The sequence below is a fragment of the Aspergillus glaucus genome, assembly GCF_001890805.1.
Source record: "Aspergillus glaucus CBS 516.65 unplaced genomic scaffold ASPGLscaffold_12, whole genome shotgun sequence".
NCBI classification, from domain to species: domain Eukaryota; kingdom Fungi; phylum Ascomycota; class Eurotiomycetes; order Eurotiales; family Aspergillaceae; genus Aspergillus; species Aspergillus glaucus.
Genome location: NW_019170464.1, coordinates 502,998 through 525,093, shown reverse-complemented (window position 1 = coordinate 525,093; position 22,096 = coordinate 502,998). Strand labels below are relative to the sequence as shown.

Genomic DNA, 22,096 nt, shown 5'->3' with positions numbered 1-22,096 from the left:
TCAGAAATCATGCCACACTTCTCGCATGTGAAGTCTTATTGAACTTTTCATTCCCAGGCGTGAAGGCCGAGAGTGATAAAATCGGATGCATGTTTAGGGCAGGCAGGGAGATATCGGAGATCGGCGAATGTTTTCCCGGTTATCTTAGCGTCGTCCGGATTTTTGCAAAATTTCTCGACATCTTCAGGTGTTTTCCTCATTTGGTATCAACCTCTTATCTTATTCTTTTGTTTATTACATTGGCAAGATGGGTTTTAATATAGGTATGTTTTACTCACACCTTTTAATTTCTCGCTGCAATCGCTAACTGCCGCAGGAAAAACTTCTAAGCGGACGCCCACCCGGTTACGCCACAAGATCGCAAAGGCTTCTGCATCTAAGGGTCGCAAGGAAAGAAAGCTTGCGAAGAAGGTATGTCGACGTTTTATACACACATGCGTCGATTCGAATTCTTACATATCCCGATAGAACCCCGAATGGCGCTCGAAAGTCAAGAAGGACCCCGGCATCCCCAACCTCTTCCCGCTCAAAGACCAAATGCTCCATGAAATTGAGGAAAAGAAGCGTTTGAAGGAGGAAGAACAGAACCGGATTCGCGATGAGGCCCGTGAGCGTCGTCGTGCAGAGAAACAGCAGCAGAAGGCGCAAACCGGAGCCGAGGGCGAGACCATGATCGATGATGAGGAGCTTATGGACGACGAGGAGGATGATATGGATGCGGATGTTGGTGACTCGTCGAACCCTATGGCTGCGCTGCTTGCTTCCGCGCGGGCTAGAGCGGCGGAGTACGAGGATCAGCACGACGATGAGGATGAGGATGATGAGGAGATGGACGAGGATGATGACGACGAGGATGGTATGGATGAGGATGACGAGAGTGGTGGAATCTCGCTTGGCGCTTCGTCAGTGACACCCGTGGATTCGAGTTCGTCCAAGGAAAGCTCGAGACGCGCATTCGACAAGGTGTTCAAGCAGGTCGTTGACGCAGCGGATGTCGTCCTCTACGTGCTGGACGCCCGTGACCCCGAAGGCACCCGGTCGAAGGAAGTCGAGCGCGAAATCATGGCCGCCCAAGGAGGCTCGAAGCGATTGATTCTCATCCTCAACAAGATCGACCTCATCCCCCCAGCGGTGCTGAAGGGCTGGCTGGTGCACCTGCGCCGGTACTTCCCTACCCTGCCGCTCAAGGCCTCCAACGGCACCGCCAACGCACACAGCTTCGACCACAAGCAATTGTCCGTCAAGGGAACCTCGGAGACGCTCTTTCACGCGCTCAAGTCGTACGCACACAACAAGCAAATGAAGCGGTCGGTATCGGTCGGTATCATCGGCTACCCCAACGTCGGCAAGTCCTCCGTGATCAACGCCCTCATGTCCCGTCTGAACAAGGGCTCCAGCAACGCCTGCCCAACAGGCGCTGAAGCCGGCGTGACCACCAACCTGCGCGAAGTCAAGCTCGACGGCAAGCTCAAGCTCATCGACTCCCCCGGTATCGTCTTCCCCAACACCAACAACTCCGACAAGAAGTCCAACAAGAAGAAGGTAGACGATCACGCCCGCCTCGTGCTTCTCAACGCCATTCCGCCCAAGCAGATCGAGGACCCCATCCCCGCCGTCAACCTCCTGCTCCGCCGCCTATCCAAGTCTGAGCAGCTCATGAACAAGCTGGTCGAGGTTTACCAGATTCCCGCAATCCTCCCTGGCCAGGACCAAACCACCGACTTCCTGATCCACGTCGCCCGCAAGCGCGGCCGTCTGGGCAAAGGTGGTGTTCCCAACGTCGAAAGCGCAGCAATGACCGTCATCAACGACTGGCGCGATGGCCGTATCCAGGGCTGGGCCAACGCCCCGGTCTTGCCTGTTGCGACCACAACGGCTGACGGAACTACAACAGCCCCCGCTGCCGGCGAGGGTGTGGACACGAAGCAGGTTGTCACGGAGTGGGCTAAGGAATTCAAGATCGAGGGATTATGGGGGAATGGCGAGGGTGATGAGGAGATGGCCGAGTAGATGTGTTTTCTTTTATTTTCCTATCATATTTTATTTATGGATACCAAGGCGTTTCTGGTATAAAAAGGTAGTCAATGATAGTCATGCAAATATAAAATTGTTAGTTGTCTACTCTGTACAAGTAATAATCCTTTCTCAATATGAAAAATGTATGGTACGTTCAACCACTCAGAACGCGCTCCCGCGGGCAAATCGCGTCACTCGCGGAGATCTCTTCACCTCTTTATCTTCCACATACACGTCTATATCTGCACCTATAATACCTATATAAACCAGATTGAAAATTTTCAACACCCGACTATTTTGGAATCACACCACGCCCTCGAAAAACCCATCTACACTCGAGACCACCATATAAAGACAGACCGCTACGATGGCCCGAAAATCCACCAGCACACCTGCCTCTGCCTCACAAGAAGACAACAACTTAATGCCCTCCTCGCAGCCCTCGTCCTCGCCTCAAGCAAAGCCCTCACAATCGCAACCGCAATCCCAACCGCAACACCAGCAAGTAACAGAGCAGCAATTAAAATCTCGGGCTGAGAATGGTGTTAATGTTGAGGTATCCCCTCCCTCCCCGAAACACTGCACACTATGTCCAGAACAAAAGAACTCCAATGGAAGGGACAAAAAGAGCAATCTGCTAACAGATAATAATAATAATAATAAAAGGACTACCTCCTCCCCCGCAGCCTAACCGCGCGCCTCGCAAAATCCGTCCTGCCCCCAAACACCACAATCCAAAAAGACGCCCTCCTAGCCATGCAAAAGGCCGCGACGGTGTTTGTCTCGTATTTATCTTCTCAGTGCGCCCTCCTCCCTTCCCTCTCTCCCATGTCACCAGGAAACTTTTCGAAACCCGGAACTGGGGAAATATAAAATATGTTTGTATGTGTACTAATGGCGAGGCGATAGTGCAAACGAAGCAACCCTGAAACGGACCGTCGCGCCGACGGATGTATTCAGTGCGATTGAGGAGTTGGAGTTTGGGGGGTTCAGGGAGAGATTGGAGAAGGAGGTGGATGTTTATACGGAGGTTAAGGCGGGGAAGAGGAAGAAGGCCGAGCCTGGTGGTGGTGCTGCAGAACAGAAGGGCGAGGAGAAAGTGAATGAGGAGGAGAGTGGTGTTCGTGGTGCGAAGAGGGTGAAGAGGGTTGGTGAGGGTGAACCCGGACAGGCGATGGGTGATGTTGAAGGTGAGGGTGAGGGTGAGGGTGAGGGTGATGAAGATGAGCCTGAACCTGAAGAGGAGGAGGAGGATATCGAGGAAGAGGAGGCAGAAGAGGACGAGGACGATGAAGAGGAAGAGGAGGAAGCGGAGGAGGCACAAGAAGACGATATCAACCTGGTCGAGGATCTGGATCGGGACTCCCGCGCGCAGCGCACCATGGACCCGGATGCTGGTGCTGATAGTGACTCGGATGATGAAGGGCCGGACTCGCAGTTGCGTGGGGATATGAGAATGGATTAGATACCCTAGTACATTCATGGTAATTATATTGGATAATACAGATAATACAGATAATACAGAGTATCGGTATGCAATCAATGTACATTATACATCCAACTATAAAATTATACTCAGCCGCTGCATCAAACATGACCCCCGTCAGAAAAATATAGGAATACATAAGTATTAAATGAAATCCGAGAAGAATGAAGCAACCAACGCCATAATATCCAGAAACGCCATACCAGACCGCAGCGACTATGCAAACATCATCATCTCCAGCAAACGAATAACCAGGAGAATTGAGACAAAATGAATCGTTCATATACAAAGTGCAGTCCTGATAACCAAGTAGGACGTCCAAAAAAAAAAAAAAAAAAAAAAAAAGAAAAGAAAAGAAATGAAAATGAAAATGAAAATGACCAAAACGCCATGGAGCATGTAACACTGGTATCTTAAATCCATTGCCACCAGAATAATAGAGAAGAAGACAGAACGATGGGGACTCCTGCAAATAGTCACACGGGCCGGTTCAACAAATTGTCGAATCCTTTCGGAATCGAAGGCGAATGGATCGTATCCAACTTATCACCAGCCTGCTGAGACATAAGGCCGTTTGTGCGGGCTGCTCCGGCTGGAAGTGGAAGCATAGCCTTGGATGCTTCCTCTTTGGAGAGCTTGTCAGTACCTGCTGCTGTGCCCTTGGTGACTGCGCTGAATTTGGTAATCTTGCTGTTCGTGGGCTGTGCCTTGGTTCCCTTCTTGGGAGCCTTGGGCTTAGCAGCAGGCTTCTTGGCTGCGGGCTGTTTCTTCGGAGGATTCGTCTTAGCGGCACCAAGGACATCCTTGAGGTTGCGTCCGCGACTGGCTGGGGTGGGACGACCCCCCTTGGCAGATGCTTTATGCGGCAGCTCCACATCCTCGTCGTGGCTGGATGACGGCGTGGGGAAGGCCGTGATGGTCTTCTGCTTCTTCTTGGGCGTCTCAATGACAACAGACAACTTGCCCTTGGCTTGCTCCATCTCGGACTCTTCGACGAATTCTGCCGTATGGTCGTCCCAGCGTCTCAGGTTGGCTAACCTGGCGACTTCTTCGCAGTCCCCTTTGACCATCAGGTCAAACGAGTCTTCAAATTCCTTGCCCGTTGGCGGCTCGTTGTTGATCCACATGGTGACTCCGTTTTTGCGACCTTTAATCACATGACAGAGGCTCTTCACCAGGCGACGCACTCCGGGAATCTTCATGCTGGTGCCAACGACGATTAACGCGTCCGGACGCGAGCGAATATCCGCGTTCATGACTGATGTGATGGCTTCCTCGTCGGGATTGTGTTCGTTGTAGAGGACAATGCGGGGTCGCATCTTGCCCACACCATGACTGCGCTGGCCGGTTTCGAGACGGAATTGGTTGGTGCGCGAGCACTCGGGACATTCAGGGGCGTCGGGGCGGGCGAACATGTCGCGATCAAAGGTTCCCAGGTGACGACATTTCTGACAGACCATCTTATCCAGACTGCCGTGAAGCTGGATTGTGCGCGGCCATGGGGCCTTGACATTGAGGGGGACCTGGGTCGCCAGTGGGGGCATAGCCGTCTCAATGCCATCAATATTCTGCGTATACAACCGTGTAAGACGGTTTTCCTGCCCAAGAGAGGCCAGCATGTGGTGAAAGGCCGTGGGGCTGGTTTTCTCAGCTTCTTCCGACAGCGACCGCACCATGTCCTGAAACGACGCGGTCAGAGTATCATCCTGGTAGACGGAGGCGTCGAAAAGGAGTTTCCCAGACGCCTTGAGATTATGTTTCTTCTGTAGCGATTTGAACAAGCCATCAGTGGAACGAAAATCCGGAACTGGTAAGTCGTCAGATGTTAGTTTCGTGGAGAATGGTTGTAAAGGTGAGGTAAGACACGTACTACCCGCAGATGTTGAGATGCCCGCACCAGCAATGACGACAACTTTGCGGTGTTTCCGAAGAGTCTTGACAAGTAGATCAACTTGCGATTGCTGTTCTTGCTGCGAAAGAAGCGAATCTGGCGTGAGGTCGAGCTCGCGAGAAACGCGCTCCTTGGGCACTTTGGGGGTCGCGACTCGGCGTCGCTTGCTGGCGGGCGGCCCTTCTTGGCGTTTGTCCTCCTGTGATGGCGGCGGCGAAGGGAAGAAGCCAGGAGGAGCGATGGGAGATGATGGAGGAGAGCTTAGCTCTGAGGCGTCTGAGAAATCATCATCCATGGCGATATAGTGGAATACACGTCGTTGTCGTAGTGGTAGAGGTAGGGTGGTAGTGGTAGTGGTAGTGGTAGTGGTCGTTGTCGTTGTCGTAGTGGGAGTAGGGGTGAGGTTAGGTCAGAGAAAAGCACCACAATCAGGGAAACCGCTTCAAAAATTCAATCATGGGGAAGGAGAGGGGTATAAAGGCAAAAAAAGAATATCCAAGAACATAGAAAAAGAAAATGCCTCGCAGTGAATGAATACTAAACTGCCAATATCGGCCAGGACAGGGCTGAAGAGGAGGTTGAAAAAGAGAAGGGCAGCCTCCAAGAGAATTTAATCGCGCTCCAACAGATGACAAGAGGAGACTTGGATCTGCTCGCTTGGGTCCGCCCACAGTAGTAGTATGGAGTACTACGCTATGGAGGAGTAGAAAAAAGAAAAAAAAAGAAAAAAGAAAATGTGTTTGTTTTGACCGCACGAACAGCAAATATAGCAAAGACGACGCTAGGAATGCGATTGACAGGTTAATTGAAAGGGAGTTCTCTTGCTGATGTTCTTAAATGGACATCATTCTTGCGGGTTACTGAGTAGTGATGCTACTGCCACTCTACGGAGTACTCTATGCGGTATGGATGCTAGCTCAATTGAACAGCACTTGTACATGTATTTATAGTTAGTTACAGTCTATGCCTGCCTGTATTTTAGGGCAGTAGCAATGATCATAATCTAACTATCTGATATTCTTATCCTTATATTGTAACCCATCGATCAACGTTGAATTGTTTTGATCGTGTTTTGATTTTGCATTGATGCTTACCTCATCTTGCGGATGTGTATACAACCAATCAAGATTTCGGACCTGACGGGAGCTAACTCGGTGGGGTAACAATCTTAATTACTATTGGCCATCCCCGTTGGCACGACTACCGACCGCACATGATCTCACCTGACCGCTGAGTCAGCCGCTCTTATGCGAGTCAAGGCGATCAAAACGAGCAGAGATACTGTTCTGGATAGAGATGGTTATGTGATATCTGGATATTTCTCTTTTTACTTCGATTGCTTCTTTTCGCTAGGCTTATTTGACTTGAGATACCCCTTCTTTGCTGTTACGCCCCGGTTTTAATTGTATACGTTGGTTGTTCGTCAGTTCCATATCGCAGTTGCCCAGAAAATAATGGTGCATTAATCTCGTCTTTATTCTGTCTCCCCCCCCCCCCAGTATGCCCTTGATGATGGACGACGGCATCAACGTGGACGATTTGTTTGGTGAGTCCGGCTCTCTCGAGCTGGGTTTGTCCCCGACGGCTCCTAAAGGCCTAGCTCAACGGCTAGATGAAATGCGCTTATTAGGATGTTGCCAGTATGTGATTGTCGTATATGTATAGATCTGTGTACGATAACTGACATTGCATAGAAAAATTTCTTGGTCACGGCTCGGGTGCATCGCGTACATCTCCCGAGACGGCTTAACGGTCAATGTCCGCTATCTTCATTGTCAACCCTCTGATGGCAGATGGTGTCTTAGTGAGGATACGCCTTTGTTTCCGGTCACTGAGGCCCATGGCAGCCATCCACTGGTCCATATCTGCTGGAACGAGAGCGGCTCAGAATTGGCCGTCGTGGACTCGTCGGGCCGCGTATCGATCTATTCTATCTCTATTGCTCTCAATAGCATTGCTGGTCAGCGCCAGGCAGCTTTCGACCCTGATGATGAGATCAATCAGGTCGTTGGGATGATGTGGTTGAGCACTCAGCGTTCGGTATGTTACTTCCCTCATTTCGATGATCATGTATTGAACATTTTAGGTCCACGCATTCCTCCAAGCGGCCAAAGTAAATGGTCGTTGGGCCTATTCTCCCTTTCGACGTCGCCCAATTGGTCCTTTTCATCCGGCAAATAAAGCAGCCTTGGTGTGCGTGACCAGATCCGGCCTGATCAAGCTGCTGTACCAGAACCCGGATAGTCGATGGGCGGAGATATCTGCAGAGTTAAAGAACACCAGCTATTCTGACAGGCTCCTGACTCATGCTTCTCTGGTAGCAACCCAAGGTAGCCGATCCTCGCCCCTTGATACGGAATCTGACTAACAACGCGAAGCCGGTATCATTGTCGTTACTCATTCAGTATGCCAAAAGATTTGTGTCTATCGCGTTCACGTCTCCTGGAATCCTCCTCAATGGGACCCAAATCTACCTAAACAGTCGAATCTCTTTCCCGTGCCGAGTTTTCGTTTTGCACACGGTAACGTCGAGACACCTAGTGGCTTCTGGAACGCATATCGCAGCACAGGCGAAAATGAAGAAGCACCATCATCAACCAACTCCATTTATGCCCTGACTCACTTGGAAATCATTCCTGGTGCCGTCGATAACCCGGCAGGCTCCACGGCAAATCCTTGGATTCTTGCTGTCTATTCGAACCCTCTCCCCGCTACGCCTGACCATACAGGGCAAAATGGCTCTGCTAGTATAATCGTCCGATGGCAGTTAGAAGCAGCTTCACAGAACCTTCACCCCAAGTTTGACGAGGTGGTGTCGAAGAAGAACCATAATGCTCAAATTAAGGTGCGTCTCTAGTACATAACTCGCTTTACGGAATCAGCTACTCACGATGGTAGCCAAAAATGGAACTGCGCCGGCTCGAAGACACCCATGTCGATAAATATGTGATCTCGGTTGACCAAGCAGAGCATGGCACCGTGCTAGCCATCACCTACGACGACAGTTCAATAACCTTCTGCGATCCGAAGACCATGGCTGTATTCAACGGAACGGATGATAACTCGACAGTAACATGTTTAACCCAAGCGGGATTCCATTCTCCTCCGGAGGTTTCAGGCCTTCAGATCAGTTTCTCTCCCAGTGCTTGTGGTTCTGTCATGTTAGACAGCGAGGGTCAAACGCAACTACGGCTTATGGAGCATTCTTACGGGGCGGAAAATGGCCTTTTCGACGAGAGTAGGTTGATGTTCCTGGATTAACTGATCTGGACTAACAATCTTCAGGCAAGTTCTCTGCGGCCATTGCAGCGCTTACGCTGGCGTTTTGTCGGGGTTGTGGAAGCGATATCAACACGGATGATATATTGATGCTTGTCATGCGTCAACTCTCATCTGGTCAGTTCTATCCTCCTCCTCAGGACTTCCCCCTTTAACAACACACAGAGGCCCAAACTGCGTTCCTCAACGAAATCTACCGCGCACTACCCATCAACTGCAACTTCACCGTGGATCAAGACAAACTCATGAACCACCCATACATCCCCCGCTGTCTAAGCCTACAAGCTGCGCTGGGCTTCAGGGACAGATACAAGCCACGGATTTTTACATCTGCTGTCCCGTGGGCGATTTTGCATCTTCGCCATGGGGCTGTTCTGTTTGCTTATTTCTTCCAATATATCAAGGGTACTCAGACAGACCCTCATGATTCGGGTAAGTTAGTGTCATTGAGCATGTATGCAGTATGCTAACATTTGCAGACGTACTGCGGATGGTCCTGGGTAACACCAGATGGGTCCTCGATTTCTCCCAATACATCCTAAATGAAGTTTTCGACCTAGCAGACGAATTCGAAAGCGTCCTCTCCGACCAAGAAGCCTTTACCCAGAAGCGTAAGCACCACCCTCTAACTTCCACTTCTATCATTCTGACAATTTGCTAGTAAAAACAACAACCTCCCTCCCCCTCATAATCCTCCTCTCCAGCATGTCCCGCACCTTCCTCCGCTTCATCTGCCGCGGCCTGCGTGGCGTGCACTCAGGCTACAACCCCTCCGCCACAAACCTCGTCGGCGACTCCCGCATCTACTACTCCGAAACCTGCCACCTCCTCGACACTTCCCCCGTGCGCATCGACGTCTACGAGAAGTTCCTGGCAGGCGTTGACTCCGCTGTGCGCCATGCGTACCACGGCGCTGGGTTCGGAGATACAGAGCGGCCAGGGCCGGAGAAGGAGTTACTTGTGAATGCGAGGATTCCGCCGGTGCTTGTGAATGCGGTTTGGGCGATATTTAGATCTGTGGTTCCTGCGGTTAGGGGCGAGGTTGATCGGTTGGCGGTTTACTTGGGGGATTATACGTGGTTGGGGGTTGGGGATGATAAGCGGACGGAGGTGTATCGGCGGACAAGGGATGTTGATATTCTCAAGAAGATTCCGTTGCGGGTTGTTGTTCCGGACCATGCGTCTGGGACTAACGCCACTACGGCTACGGCTACGACTACGGCTACGGCTACCAACGACGACAATAAGGCCGGCGCCGGACAGCGCATCCGTCGCTGCATTCGATGCTGTGAGATCTCGAGCGATACGCACCCGCCGCGGTCTTTGCCTGCGTTCCAGATGATTGCGAGACTGGGCTTGTTGCGCTCGTGTATTTGTGGGGGGATGTGGGCGTTAGAGGCGCGGTCGGGTGGTCAGATTGATGGTTCGTTGGGGTCGTCTACTTCGCCGCCGGCGCCGGGGTTGCAGACTGAATTGAGGACGCCGGGGTTGATGCAGGGGTCTTGACGAATAAGTTTAGGCGCATGGATTTATTTAGATAGATAGATATTGGTTTAGTCGATTATGGTTTAATGTTGGGTTGTCTTTTCGCGTAGGAAAAAAATAGTCGGAGGCTATTCATTACTCATTCAGAAAGCTTCATTCAAGATCGATTTGCATCCCTACGATACAGAATCAAAACGGTCCTTTTTTGTATGCTGAAAAAAGAAACTTTGTTGAAACCGACCCACGCAAGGTCTAAGTCAACTCGTCATTCTACTAACGACTTGTTCCCGTAACTCCAAGATCCGCTCCCATCTTTTATTTAAGCCTGCACGAAAACCATCAGCCACGCCTCTTCACATGTATTATCCAAGCGATATCCATCGAATTCTAGGACTGGTCATACCTTAATGGCGTACTTCCGCTGGGGGAAGTGGATCTCCTTCTTGACCTGCTTCTGCGTCTTCTTGGTGGCCTCGTTCTTGGTGAGTCTGCGGCGCAGGGCACGGGTGTACTTGGGTCTGAGGTCGAGAGGGAGGAACGCCTTGTTCTTGTAGAACAAGCGGAGCTGGGTGCGCTGGTTGAGGTTGATGACGGTGAGAACGCGGGCGATCGACTTGCGAACGTCGTGGCTGTAATCATCATTAGTATTTTCTTGTCGTAATTTTTGTGTGGTTATGCGATTTGAATATAGTGTCGATTTTGCTGTTTGCCTGTTCTTCCTCCTCTTGTATATTCCGCACATGCGACCGGGTTCGTGTTCGGGGTATAAAAAAAAAAAAAAATCTAGGATCGGGATAACACGCACATTCTCTGGGTCTTCGAGGAGGCACCGCCAGAGATCTTCTGGACACGGAGCTGGTTGAGCTCGGTCTTCAACTCCTCCAACTGGTTGGTGAGATCATCCTTGCTCTTTCCCCAGAGCTGACCAGTCTTGACCTTTGTCGACTACCATCACGCAAACTCGTCAGTTTTCGATCGTTAAAAATTCATCGTAAATTCCTCAAAAAATGGTTCATTGCGAATAGAACAGCAGGAACAATAACGCGCAAACATACCATGGTGGGCGGCTTCAAATCGAGTCGTACGGGTTGTCGACGAGAGAATTGAAGATGGACCGGGTCAAATTGGGGGGATTGCCTTTCGTTGTGGGACTAGGGCTTTTTTTTCTGCTTTTCCGCTTCGTGTGGCCGCCTTAAGCGGGCACGTGATGCGGTGTGGCTGATGCATTAGCCACAGTGTCTGTGTCTCCGCTTTTACGTTATCCGGAGGTGTTATGGCTGTTGCGGGCCGAGATAGGCAATGTCGTTGTTGGCTTGTTGTCAGTAGCTGGTCTAACTGTCCTTCTTCACATCTTATCTTTCTTGTGCTTTGAGATTACTCTCGTCCTAATCTGATCATCTGACCGTATGGCTTCTTCGACTGGAACCGGGTGGGCTCAGCTCCGGCAGCAGGCCCGCTCGCTTGAGACGCAGGTGTGTACAGACTGCCATCGATGGGGGATACAGAGATGCTAATGATGATGATACAGACAGAAAACCTCTTCCATACATACGCCCAATATGCCTCCATGACCAAACCCCCACCAACCCCCGCAGAAGAAGAACTCCGCCTAGAGTCGCAGCTCAAAGACCTTCTCCAGAAAGTACGCTCTGCATAATATACAGAACATGGAGAGACAACGGACAGAGGCTAATAGATAACACGATAGAGAGAGACACTAATCGCCCAACTATCCCGCCTCCTCGACTCCGAAGCAACCCTCACCTCCTCCGCCCTCAAACAAAACAACCTCACCCGCCATCGCGAAATCCTAACCGACCACCGCCGCGAACTAAACCGCCTAACCTCCGCCATCGCCGAGTCCCGCGACCGCGCAAATCTCCTCTCCAACGTCCGCTCCGACATCGACGCCTACCGCGCCTCCAACCCCGCCGCCGCAGAGGCGGACTATATGCTCGAGGAGCGGGGGCGGATCGATCAGAGCCATAGCGTGATGGATGGGGTGTTGAGTCAGGCGTATGCAATTAATGAAAATTTTGGGTTGCAGAGGGAGACGTTGGCGAGTGTCAATCGGAGGATTGTGGGGGCTGCGAGTAAGGTTCCTGGGGTGAATCATTTGATTGGGAAGATTGGGTCGAAGAGGAGGAGGGATGCGATTATTTTGGGGGCGTTTGTTGGGTTTTGTTTTTTGATGTTGTTGATTTTTAGATGATTTTCCCCTGTCTTTTTCGTTGTGCATTCTGTTGATTGGCATGGGCTGTTTATATGGGTCAGGCGTTTGAACGGACTCGAACACATATTTAATAATGCTTTGGATGGGCGTGGTTCCCCGTTATACACGTCTATGCTATTGTACATACCAAAATAATTATACAATGACCCTGGGTTTGGCCTTATCTGCGTCCCTCCAAGTCTCTGCCGGCATCTCGGATTCCTTGCTTATCCTCTTCTCCTCGAGTAACCTCTTGATACCATTGTTCAAAGCATCAATCTCCGGTCCCTGCGCAGGACCACTTCCAGCCCACCGAATGCGACAGTTCTCATCCAGCAGATAAACATACCCAACCTTGCTGTTCATCATGCCGATGCTCTCCTTAATCCCATCGGTAATCCCCTTCCTCACCAGGAAATACCTATCATGCTGCTCCTTCGCAAACTTCCCCCTCATCTGCCACATAAACATCCTCACCAACCACGCCTTAAACATATTCTCCTCCAGATTAATATCAACCTTCTGCGCAACCCCCACACCCCCCTTCACACCATTCAATATCTCATAAAGCTCCGGGTTATGCTTCTCACTAGTAAAAGTAGCAACCTGCGTCTCAGCCCAGACGCTCGAAAACACATTAACAACGGAGATCCGGCCACGGAAGAGCGAGGTTGTGTTCTGCGGCTGCTTCGGAGAGGCGAGTGTGGTGCCGAACATGTTGGGAAAGTAGAGGGCTTTATCACGTTTAAAGAGACGGATGTTCGAAAGGAAGGTTTTGCCTTCGTGGTAGCGCATGTTGGTCCATTCGCGGAAGTAGGGCTTTGCGACTTGTTTTGTCCTGTATGTCACTGCCATTAGACCTGTCATTTAGTAGCTGGGGGAGACGGGATGGGGACGTACAATTCCTTCCGCCGCTCAATGTGTCTATCGTAGCTGACGAAGTCATCTCGTCTTTGTCGGAGGGTTCGTTCGTCAAGGCCGGTGTTTTGGCCTTCTTGGGGTGGGATCACCGAACCGATTGGGCGGTCCAGGGCGCGGGGTGTGTATTGCTGTTCATTGGGTTTGTTTGGTTGCGATGGGGAGGGGTTCTGGTTGAATTGGACTCGATCTGACGGTTTTGAGGGGGTAGATGTCGGCTCGTCTTTATTCAGATTCGGAGTCGAGTAGTAGCGTAGCGACGGCCTCGAACGGAGAAGAGCAACGGCAGCAGGATTGCGGAATTGACAGCTGAGACAGCGGCCCCCTTGCAAAAGGGAATACCCTGTCAAAGGCGAGACGGATAATGAGCGCTTCCACATGTTGACCAGAGTGATTAATAGCTTGCTTGACTTCCCCGTTGGTCCTTCCGCGATGTTTTCAACTCCGACGTTATCACCTTCCCTATCAGCGAGGTCCCGTGACTTCGCGCCGTTCCATGGTTTCCCCCCCCTGCCCTTACTGTGGTACATTAAGACGTTCACAACTCGACCACATCTTGCATTACTGATATTCATTTTCTAGGCAGCAGGCCGCACAGAATTATCCATGGCTGGCCAAATCTTGCTGTCGAGCTCCAGACAACCCTACAAATGGGGGAAGCGACGACTAAGAATACTAATAAAGAGACCTTTTTCAAAGGGCTCGAGGAGTTGGATGATTTGACGGATAACGACAACGATAACGAGGTTGGTGATGGTGATGACTTTGCTCGTCTTATAAGTTTTTCGAGGAGAAGTGCGGAGGATACGGATTCTACGCCTTCGTTCGTGCCTACGTCTTCGTCGTCTTCGGCGGGTTTGGGACTCTCCTATACGAATACAGTGCCTGAGTCTTCATCACGGAGCGAAACGGCGGCCAGGACAGACGAGATGGTGTCTACGGCGAAGAGATCACCGCCGTTGAAGACCGCAAAGACAACAAGGACTCTGTCTGAGAGAAAACAGGAAGGCCCTCCTTGCAAGAGAAGACGAACCTATGCTGCCAGGACTGTGCCAGAACAGCAGCAGATCTTCAAGGGTCTTGTATTCTGTTAGTCGTCTCCTAGTTTCATGGGTGCTAAGGAACTAACCTGTGTCTAGTCTTCTTCCCCAACAGCGATGTCTCGCCCGTACGACGTTTGCGGATTCAGCGTGCGCAGGAATACGGTGCCTTCTGGGCTCGATCGTGGGGAGATAATGTGACGCATGTGATTGTCGATAAGGGATTGAAGTATGAGGATCTCCTTCGTCATATGAAGCTGAACATTTTTCCGGGTACCATCGCCCTGGTGGATGAAGGTTATCCTGCTGAGTGTATCAAGTTTCGGTGCGTGCTGAACCCTGCGCAATCACGGTTTCGCGTTAGTGGGTTTCCGACGCCATCTGTGGCTAAAGAGCGGTATGTCGAGGTCGAGGAGTCGTCAGCTAGTTCTCTACCGCTGAAACCGCCAAAGAGGCCACTGCAACATACTCCGACAGAGTCAGAGCAGATGTCGAGTGGCCAAGATAATCAACCAGTTCAGGGACAGCAACTCGAGCCGGAGCCTGTCCGCGCGCATGAAGAAGGTCCCGCTCGTGAACGCGATGCCCTAGATGATATCATCGAGGAAACCAAAGCCACGAAGGACCTGGTGAGTTAATTGATTATTGTTCCATGATGCTTTAGCTGACTATTGCAGCCTTTGGACGAGTTAGAACCTGGAGAGGAAGATACAGGTGCAACAGATCCAGAGGGCTCCAACTCTGAAACAGAAGAGAAAAGAAGGAAATCTGTGCAAAAGCCCGACCCAGTGGTAGAATCATGGCAGCAACGATTTGCGTGCATGCAGAAACACGAAGTGAATTCGGATTCCAAGAGCCCTAACAGCCGAACGATCGAGGTCTTGCAGCAAATGCTCGATTACTACGAGAGGACTGCAGATCACTGGCGAGTGGTTGCCTATCGCAAGGCCATTAGTGCTCTTCGTAGACAACCCAAGAGGATCGTAACACGAACGCAAGCTAGGGCGATTACAGGAATCGGACCACGTCTGGCAGACAAGATCGAGGAGATTGTTTTCACGAACCGGTTACGTCGCTTAGAGAATGCCAACTGTTCACCGGAGGACTTGATTCTCCAGAAGTTCCTGGGAGTGTATGGTGCTGGCGCCTCTCAGGCATCTCGATGGGTCGCTCAAGGGTATAAGACGCTTGACGACTTGAAAACGAAAGCGTCACTGACCAAATCGCAACGAATCGGAGTCGACCACTATGATGATTTCGCGCAACTTATTCCACGGAAGGAAGTTGAAACACATGGTGCCGTCGTCCAAAAAGCTATACACAAGGCCGATCCCAACATGCAAGCTATAATCAGTGGATCATACCGACGAGGGGCCGCCAACTCGGGAGACATCGACATGCTAATCACTAAACCCGACGCAACGATCGAGCAGATCCGCACACTGATGATGGAAGTCGTAGTCCCGGACCTATTCCAGCAGGGATTCCTTCAATTCAGCTTAGCTAGCACGTCCCGCGGGGATGGATCTAAATGGCACGGAGCGTCCGCACTACCCGGCAGCCCGATTTGGCGACGGATCGATCTGCTCTTCGTGCCTGGATCCCAGATCGGAGCGGCGCTGATCTACTTCACGGGCAACGACATCTTCAACCGCAGTATGCGTCTCTTGGCTAGTAAAAAAGGCATGCGTTTTAACCAACGAGGTCTCTATGCGGATGTTTTGCGTGGAGAGCAGCGGAAGAAGTTGACGGAGGGACGTTTGGTCGAGGGACGGGATGAACGACGCATCTTTGAGCTGTTGGGCGTGCCTTGGCGGCCTCCGGGGCATCGTATTTGCTGAAATCCTGATTCTGGAGACGTGGGGCGTGATGTGAGCCTGCTATTGCTAGATCTAGAATCGCTAATGCATGATAATTGTTCGGTGACGGGAGTGCATATGGATCTGTAGATGTGTATCCATACAGACGAGAGGAAGCCCGCAATGCACACTACTACTGTTGAAAAGAAAAGTTTTAAAGAGGACAAAAATGAAAAATAATAAAATGATGAAATTATATTGTTATTTTGTAGAGTGGATTGCAATGGAAGAGCGGTCTCTTGCCTATTGTAGCGATAGCTGAGTAGTAAGAGCTGTAGTACAGTCGAGCTCGTCACTGGAATCTCTCCTTCCTTCTTCATCTCTCGTCTCGTCCTTCATCGCCCTTCATCCTTCTCTCATCCATCAACCATCTGCTCTTCGTACATTTCTTTAACCATCTCTGGTTAATCTCGACTGACCGATCTCATCACCGCCTTTTGTGCGGTGAAGCCATCTCAGCAAGCCGCCTTTGCCTTGTTCCCAGACCGCCCACTGTCGGCGTGTTTTTGCCATCCTTCGACGTAACGGGCGTTCGTCTGATCTTTCGCGGTGACCCAAAGCTCAGCTACTGTTGTGCTTTGGAGTGGTCTTTTTTTGTTCTGGACGTTGATTGATAGGGAAATTGATACCCAGCAAAGAATTGCGCAAGTGGTGCGTTTTCCTCGCCGTGTGGCTGCCACACCCTTTTTTTGCCATCGAGTTTCGACCACCCACACCCCTCTCTATCAATTCCGGTCGTGATTCTTGCGGCAGTATTATTGATTCTGCCACGATCCCTACAAGAACTATACTAACCCTAGATTTGTTGGTAGGATTGTTTTGAATTCTGCTACTCGACTCTCTGTTTTCTCGTGGTTTCGCTTTGCGCATTACGTGTTAGTTCCTCGACTTCGCACAAAACAATAATAATACAACAACACGAGCCACAACCCTCTCCCATCGCAACCATAGAGACCTCGATTAAAACACCCGCAATGGGTCGCAAACCAAACCAGCTCATCCTCGAGTTTTTCATTCGCGGCCAGAAGCTCGAGGACGCCAGTAACCGCTACCAACACACCTGCAAGGCCTGCGGCGAGAAATTCCCCAAAGGTCGCATCGATAGTTTAACCAACCATCTGGTCAAGAAATGTCAGGCCATTCCCCTCCGTGACCGTCAACGCGTCCTGTTACGACTCCATGAACTTCCCGACCTGGCCGACGGCGATCTAAACAAAGATCAGAACCTTGCAAGGGCGGCGAAAGGCAAAGGTGTCGATGATCTGCCTTTTACCACTCGCCAGAACTTTGATGGTTTGAACGTGCTGGCCGAGGCGTCGAGACAGGTGGGCGCGTCCGATACTGGTAAACGGGGTCAGGGGGGTAATAATGGCAACAATGGTGGGAACAATGGCAACAGCAATAATGGGGCGCCCGCGTACACCCAGTCCACTGTCGGGGGTAAGACTGTTGTCGTCGATCCGGCGCTTGAGGCAGAGGGCTTCCAGGGTAATCCGATCCAACCGGATAATCTTGAAGAGGACATTAAACCACAAAGTAAGTTGGCTAGTTGATTGTCGCGTCTGCATTGTGGACTTGGCTAACAAACAACAGTCCCAGACTCCCCTCAACCCAGCGCGTCCGGCATCCCCGCTCTTCCGAATACCTCGCAAGATCAACCGTCGTCTGCATCTCCTCAGTTGGAGGCATCATTGACACCTGATCCTGGGGCGAACGCTCGCCAGTCGCAACTGTCGATGATCGCCGCGTCGGCTAGTGAGATGGTCCCACAAGGCTTGTCGTTGGACCACGATGGTACAGGTCTTGGAGAGGGTCTATCCAGGCTGGCGCCTTGGAACCAACAGCTCTCTACCCACGAACAGCTCCTCTTCGAAAGTCTCCAAGAACACGATCCCTCGTTGACCGCTGCGACGCAACGGGCCGCCACTTTCCCTCGTCCGATTGCTATGAACCCGAACTCCCAGGCCAAGGGATTCGTCAACGAATTCGGTAACTCGACCAAGCCGTCAAAACCTAAGGTGCGCGGGCGGTTTTCTGCGGCTCGTCGTAGGGAGGTTCAGGAAGTTAGGAAACGGGGTGCATGCATTCGTTGTCGTATGCTTAAGAAGCCGGTATGTTTATTCCGATGTGAGTATTCGGGTCGATATTGACTTGTTTAGTGCTCCGGTGACAGCCCGTGTACAACCTGCGCCAGCGTTGAAAGTGCGCGTCTTTGGAAGCATCCATGTATCAGGACGCGTATTGCTGAAGAATTTGAACTGTACAACGCAAGTACGTTCCCTTTCCCACTCTCTGTGCCTTCGAGACGTTCGCTAACTGTTGTAGACCTGCATGCAACGCTTGCCTACCATGACGTGAGCAGTATCCGAAACCAAGTCAAGTTCGAACACTATGCTGGTCGCATCGAAGTGACGCATTTCGAAGAGAGCATGATCTTTGTCACATTTAGCGGTCTCCAAGGGCATAAGCCGTCCGTGTCGGCATTGGACCCGCAGCTTCAAGGCCTTGGAGAAGACCAATTCCAGGGGCCTTTACACGAGTTGCATCTACTTGACAGTGATGCAGACGATCTGCCGGGCAAGCTTGAAATGTACATTAAAAAGACTGCTCCGTTCTTCTACGAGCGCGAAGCATCCGACTTTATGAAGCCTACTCTGCTGCTGGCCTCGGAGTTGAGCCAAGTAAAGAAGGTATGTCGAGATATTTCGGCGAGAAAAAGCAGAAACTGACTTCATAGGACACTCTCCTGGAACGCGTGCTTGAGCTCTGGGTTGCAACACACATCCTGGTCGACTCCGAGCTCCGTTGGAAGACATACTGCAATCCCACTCTGCCGCCAACCTCGATGCACTCTCTTGCACAACCCTCCGACGACGGACGTATGCCGATTGACGAAATCACCAACCCAGAATCATATTCCCTCCTATGCAGCCAGCTACGGGCAGCAACAGAAAAGCGCGCCTCACAACTCAGCAAGTCCGTGATGAACGACCTCGAACGCAGACTCCTTCAGCGCCAACAAAGTGGCTGGTTTGAAACGTTCCTGGTGGCCCTTATCCTTCTGAACTGCGTGGAGCGGGCGTGCTGGCTCTTCCGTTCCTGGGACGATGACACCTTTACGCAACGCTGGCCACTGGACAAGCGGCCTCCGTACTACTCCAACCAGGGTGACCGCTTCTCGGACATTCTGCATATGTTGCTGAAGATGCGCAGTCTACCGCCAAAGGCTACTCCACGACCGGACACGGGATTCTTAAAGGCTGTGGATGGCAGTGACGAAAATGCTGTGAGATGGTTCGAGATGGTTCAAGTTTCTCGTAAGTCGCCTCTTCATTTATCGCAGCGCATGTTGACTGACCCTTTAGCCATCTACCTTGAACAACGACAAGCTGCCATGTTCGATCCGAATGACTCGCGGTCATTTGATTTGCGGTATGGGGCGAAATTGCTGCCGCCGGCAAATATTTATGCGTGATGTCGTTACTGTGTATAGCTAATAGCTAAGGAAAACCGAATGATCCATATGATCTATGTTTTATGCTGATCAGCGGAATAGTACTTTCTTTTCTTCTTTATATGGTTCTTTAGGGAATGATCAGAGAGGTCTTGTCTTCTCGTTCTTGATGGTTGTTTGTTTACGCTGCTGCTATAATAATATCCAAGCTATATTAATTTGCCATTCATCTGCTTTAGACACATCATACAAGCGCACAGTATTCAGAGTACGATTACACTACCAACCACCACTCTTCCCCTTAGAACTACCAGGCGTACCACCTGAACCTCCCCAAGCACCAGCACTAGTTCCTCCCACCTCACTCGGACTCCTCGCCCAATCCCGCACATCCCAATCAGAAGTCCCGCTAGCAGCGCGTCCACGTCCGTTTCTGTTGCCGTTGCCGTTCGGGTTATTCGCGTTTACCATGCCAGCAGGCCACTCGTGGTTCTTGAATTCAGATCCAGCGTTGTTGCTGCTGTTATCCTTCACAGGGCTACCGGGAGGAGCACCCCAGGCATCATTGCCGCTGTTATTATTGTTATCATTCGAAGTGTTATTGTCTCCCCAAGCCGAACCCGAGTTTCCATTCTGGTCATTACTGCTGTCATTGTTATTGTTGGTATCGTTGTTGTTGTTGTTGTTGTTGTTGTTGTTGTTGTTATCACCCCAACCACCCGAGTTCGACTTCTGGTCATCGGGTTTATCACCCCACGGCGAGGAAGAGGAGTCGTTGTTATTATCATCGGATGTAGCCTTGGGAGGAGGCCGTTTCTCGAGAATCACGTAGAAATGGCGGAAGTCGCTTGCTGTCCAGCTCATTAGGTATTCACTATCCACAAGCCTCTTGTTAGCTTCCTTAAGCAAACCACTATACAGTATAACATAAAAGCTGGGCGCAACGCAATCTGTGTCCAGAGGCAGGGCGACTTACAACCCCCCAAAAACATCCTGATTCGCACGCATCGCCTCCGTAACCGCGACGAGGAGCAGCGGCGCAACAACAAGCGTCTTGCCTTGCGTTTGGGAGGTGAGTAGCGGGGAGGTTGCGGAGATTGGGAGGCCGGTTTCGTTGAGGAGGTGGAAGAGGTCGGGGGATTCTTTGCGGAAGATTAGGAGGAGGGTTTGGGGTTGTTCCTGGTTGGGTTAGTTGGTCAAACTGGGATGGGGGTGGCTTGGTTGGAGTAGAGGGTGGCTTACGGTCATTTTGGCTGTGTAGAGTACTGTTGACCTGGATAGTTTGGGGATGTAGGAGGGGGAGGAGAGAGAAGATCAGAGGGGTGTTTGTGGGAAATTAGAAGTAGGGCTGTGAATATCAAGTCTATCAAACCGAACAAAGGAACAAAACAAACGCATCCCATTAGATCATTACCATTAACCATGCATACCCATTAATCAAACAAAAGCAAATCATCATCGTCATCATATGTATACAAGTGTATCAACTGCAGAATACAACAAAGAAGAAGTAGACGTAAACAATGCCCAGCGCAAAGAGTCAAAGTAAACCACATCAACCCGCCAACGAAGCCACCGAATCCCTCGGTCCACCACTACTATTCAACGCATCCCGTACCTGCTCCAGCACAACAGCGTAGTATTTCCCTTCTTCCGAGACATCGTGGTATGGTCCTGCAGATATGATCGCCCTACATCGTTCATTTATTAGCACCCCGCTATACCCCCCGCATATAAACCAACGCAACGCAATCTGCACACAGGGGCAAAAACGCACCACCCCTTAAATTTAGGCTGATTGAAAATCTCCGTAAATGCGCGCAGAATCCGCAGCGGCAGTTCGAGGATCGAAGGGAGTTCAGGACCGGGGCCGCAGATCGGGAGACCCAGTTTGTTGACGGGGAGGTAGATGAGTTCGGAGGGGTTTTGGGGGTTGCGGGCTTCTTGGAAAATGAGGAGGCGGCGGGAGGTCATTTTGTTGGTTTTTTGTTGCGAAAGATTTGGTTTGTTGGAGGATGGTGGAGGGGTTGTGCTGTTTGCGTTGCGTTGCGTTGCGGTTTGAGAGGTAGGTGGAGTTGGCGCTGTGCAAATTCAATGTTCGTCCAGTCGATAGGATCAATTAGTCAGGCGCATGGAGTCGGTATGCGCCCGCTTATCTAGACAAAGGAAGAGCGACAGTGCACAGATGCGATGCGATGCTGAAGATGATGAGGGGCGCGTGTGTTCGCGTGTCGCGTCTAATCCACCTGTGGTGGGGTGATCGGCTTACCGGTTTGGGTATTATCACTACAAGTACTGTAAAGAATTCGACATCGTATATATCGATTTATATCAGTAGACATTACGTCTTATATATGTATATCAACGTCCAAAGACATCAAAAGGGTATCAACAACCAAACCAAACCAAAAATATTCCAAAAATATTCCAAAAAAAAAAAAAAAAAAAAAAAAAAA

At 50.8% G+C, this 22,096-nt stretch overlaps 11 protein-coding genes across 11 annotated transcripts; 6 read left to right on the top strand and 5 right to left on the bottom strand.

Annotated features, from left to right (window-relative positions):
- Positions 1-187: 187 nt before the first annotated feature.
- Positions 188-2,119, top strand: ASPGLDRAFT_151128 (putative GTP binding protein). Its single transcript, XM_022542222.1, has 3 exons — positions 188-263; positions 317-411; positions 469-2,119. The coding sequence occupies exons 1-3, from the start codon at positions 248-250 to the stop codon at positions 2,008-2,010; spliced, it is 1,653 nt and encodes a 550-aa protein (XP_022400219.1). The 5' UTR covers positions 188-247; the 3' UTR covers positions 2,011-2,119.
- A 122-nt stretch (positions 2,120-2,241) lies between these two features.
- Positions 2,242-3,001, top strand: cbfA (putative CBF/NF-Y family transcription factor). The gene is made up of 2 exons (XM_022546819.1): positions 2,242-2,572; positions 2,683-3,001. Exons 1-2 carry the CDS (start codon positions 2,384-2,386, stop codon positions 2,887-2,889), a joined length of 396 nt encoding a protein of 131 aa, XP_022400218.1. The 5' UTR covers positions 2,242-2,383; the 3' UTR covers positions 2,890-3,001.
- Positions 3,002-3,978: 977 nt separating this feature from the next.
- On the bottom strand, positions 3,979-5,688 carry ASPGLDRAFT_67143 (putative SIR2 family histone deacetylase (Hst4); the record flags this gene model as incomplete). Its single annotated transcript, XM_022549096.1, has 2 exons — positions 3,979-5,309; positions 5,373-5,688. The coding sequence occupies 2 exons, from the start codon at positions 5,686-5,688 to the stop codon at positions 3,979-3,981; spliced, it is 1,647 nt and encodes a 548-aa protein (XP_022400217.1).
- A 1,205-nt stretch (positions 5,689-6,893) lies between these two features.
- Positions 6,894-10,178, top strand: ASPGLDRAFT_36264 (mediator of RNA polymerase II transcription subunit 16; the record flags this gene model as incomplete). Its single annotated transcript, XM_022544673.1, has 9 exons — positions 6,894-7,033; positions 7,088-7,433; positions 7,480-7,723; positions 7,772-8,238; positions 8,292-8,631; positions 8,679-8,789; positions 8,838-9,104; positions 9,152-9,283; positions 9,334-10,178. 9 exons carry the CDS (start codon positions 6,894-6,896, stop codon positions 10,176-10,178), a joined length of 2,892 nt encoding a protein of 963 aa, XP_022400216.1.
- Positions 10,179-10,389: 211 nt separating this feature from the next.
- ASPGLDRAFT_151119 (60S ribosomal protein uL29) lies at positions 10,390-11,248 on the bottom strand. Its single transcript, XM_022542221.1, has 3 exons — positions 11,213-11,248; positions 10,963-11,102; positions 10,390-10,786 (listed from the first exon to the last, which is right to left on the bottom strand). Exons 1-3 carry the CDS (start codon positions 11,213-11,215, stop codon positions 10,555-10,557), a joined length of 375 nt encoding a protein of 124 aa, XP_022400215.1. The 5' UTR covers positions 11,216-11,248; the 3' UTR covers positions 10,390-10,554.
- A 315-nt stretch (positions 11,249-11,563) lies between these two features.
- ASPGLDRAFT_67140 (putative vesicle transport v-SNARE protein Gos1) lies at positions 11,564-12,369 on the top strand (the record flags this gene model as incomplete). The annotated part of the gene is made up of 3 exons (XM_022549094.1): positions 11,564-11,629; positions 11,686-11,799; positions 11,866-12,369. The coding sequence occupies 3 exons, from the start codon at positions 11,564-11,566 to the stop codon at positions 12,367-12,369; spliced, it is 684 nt and encodes a 227-aa protein (XP_022400214.1).
- A 156-nt stretch (positions 12,370-12,525) lies between these two features.
- Positions 12,526-13,667, bottom strand: ASPGLDRAFT_26418 (mitochondrial ATPase complex subunit ATP10; the record flags this gene model as incomplete). Its single annotated transcript, XM_022543558.1, has 2 exons — positions 12,526-13,207; positions 13,270-13,667. The coding sequence occupies 2 exons, from the start codon at positions 13,665-13,667 to the stop codon at positions 12,526-12,528; spliced, it is 1,080 nt and encodes a 359-aa protein (XP_022400213.1).
- A 193-nt stretch (positions 13,668-13,860) lies between these two features.
- Positions 13,861-16,351, top strand: ASPGLDRAFT_48065 (DNA-directed DNA polymerase IV). The gene is made up of 3 exons (XM_022546818.1): positions 13,861-14,376; positions 14,427-14,956; positions 15,005-16,351. Exons 1-3 carry the CDS (start codon positions 13,938-13,940, stop codon positions 16,166-16,168), a joined length of 2,133 nt encoding a protein of 710 aa, XP_022400212.1. The 5' UTR covers positions 13,861-13,937; the 3' UTR covers positions 16,169-16,351.
- Positions 16,352-16,753: 402 nt separating this feature from the next.
- On the top strand, positions 16,754-19,790 carry ASPGLDRAFT_409207 (uncharacterized protein). The gene is made up of 7 exons (XM_022545296.1): positions 16,754-16,837; positions 16,999-17,722; positions 17,780-18,297; positions 18,346-18,457; positions 18,512-18,876; positions 18,924-19,503; positions 19,552-19,790. Exons 2-7 carry the CDS (start codon positions 17,161-17,163, stop codon positions 19,659-19,661), a joined length of 2,247 nt encoding a protein of 748 aa, XP_022400211.1. The 5' UTR covers positions 16,754-16,837; positions 16,999-17,160; the 3' UTR covers positions 19,662-19,790.
- Positions 19,791-19,849: 59 nt separating this feature from the next.
- Positions 19,850-20,599, bottom strand: ASPGLDRAFT_48062 (uncharacterized protein). Its single transcript, XM_022546817.1, has one exon. The coding sequence runs from the start codon at positions 20,502-20,504 to the stop codon at positions 19,920-19,922; it is 585 nt and encodes a 194-aa protein (XP_022400210.1). The 5' UTR covers positions 20,505-20,599; the 3' UTR covers positions 19,850-19,919.
- A 374-nt stretch (positions 20,600-20,973) lies between these two features.
- ASPGLDRAFT_48060 (uncharacterized protein) lies at positions 20,974-21,825 on the bottom strand. The gene is made up of 2 exons (XM_022546816.1): positions 21,418-21,825; positions 20,974-21,331 (listed from the first exon to the last, which is right to left on the bottom strand). Exons 1-2 carry the CDS (start codon positions 21,612-21,614, stop codon positions 21,196-21,198), a joined length of 333 nt encoding a protein of 110 aa, XP_022400209.1. The 5' UTR covers positions 21,615-21,825; the 3' UTR covers positions 20,974-21,195.
- Positions 21,826-22,096: the final 271 nt, after the last annotated feature.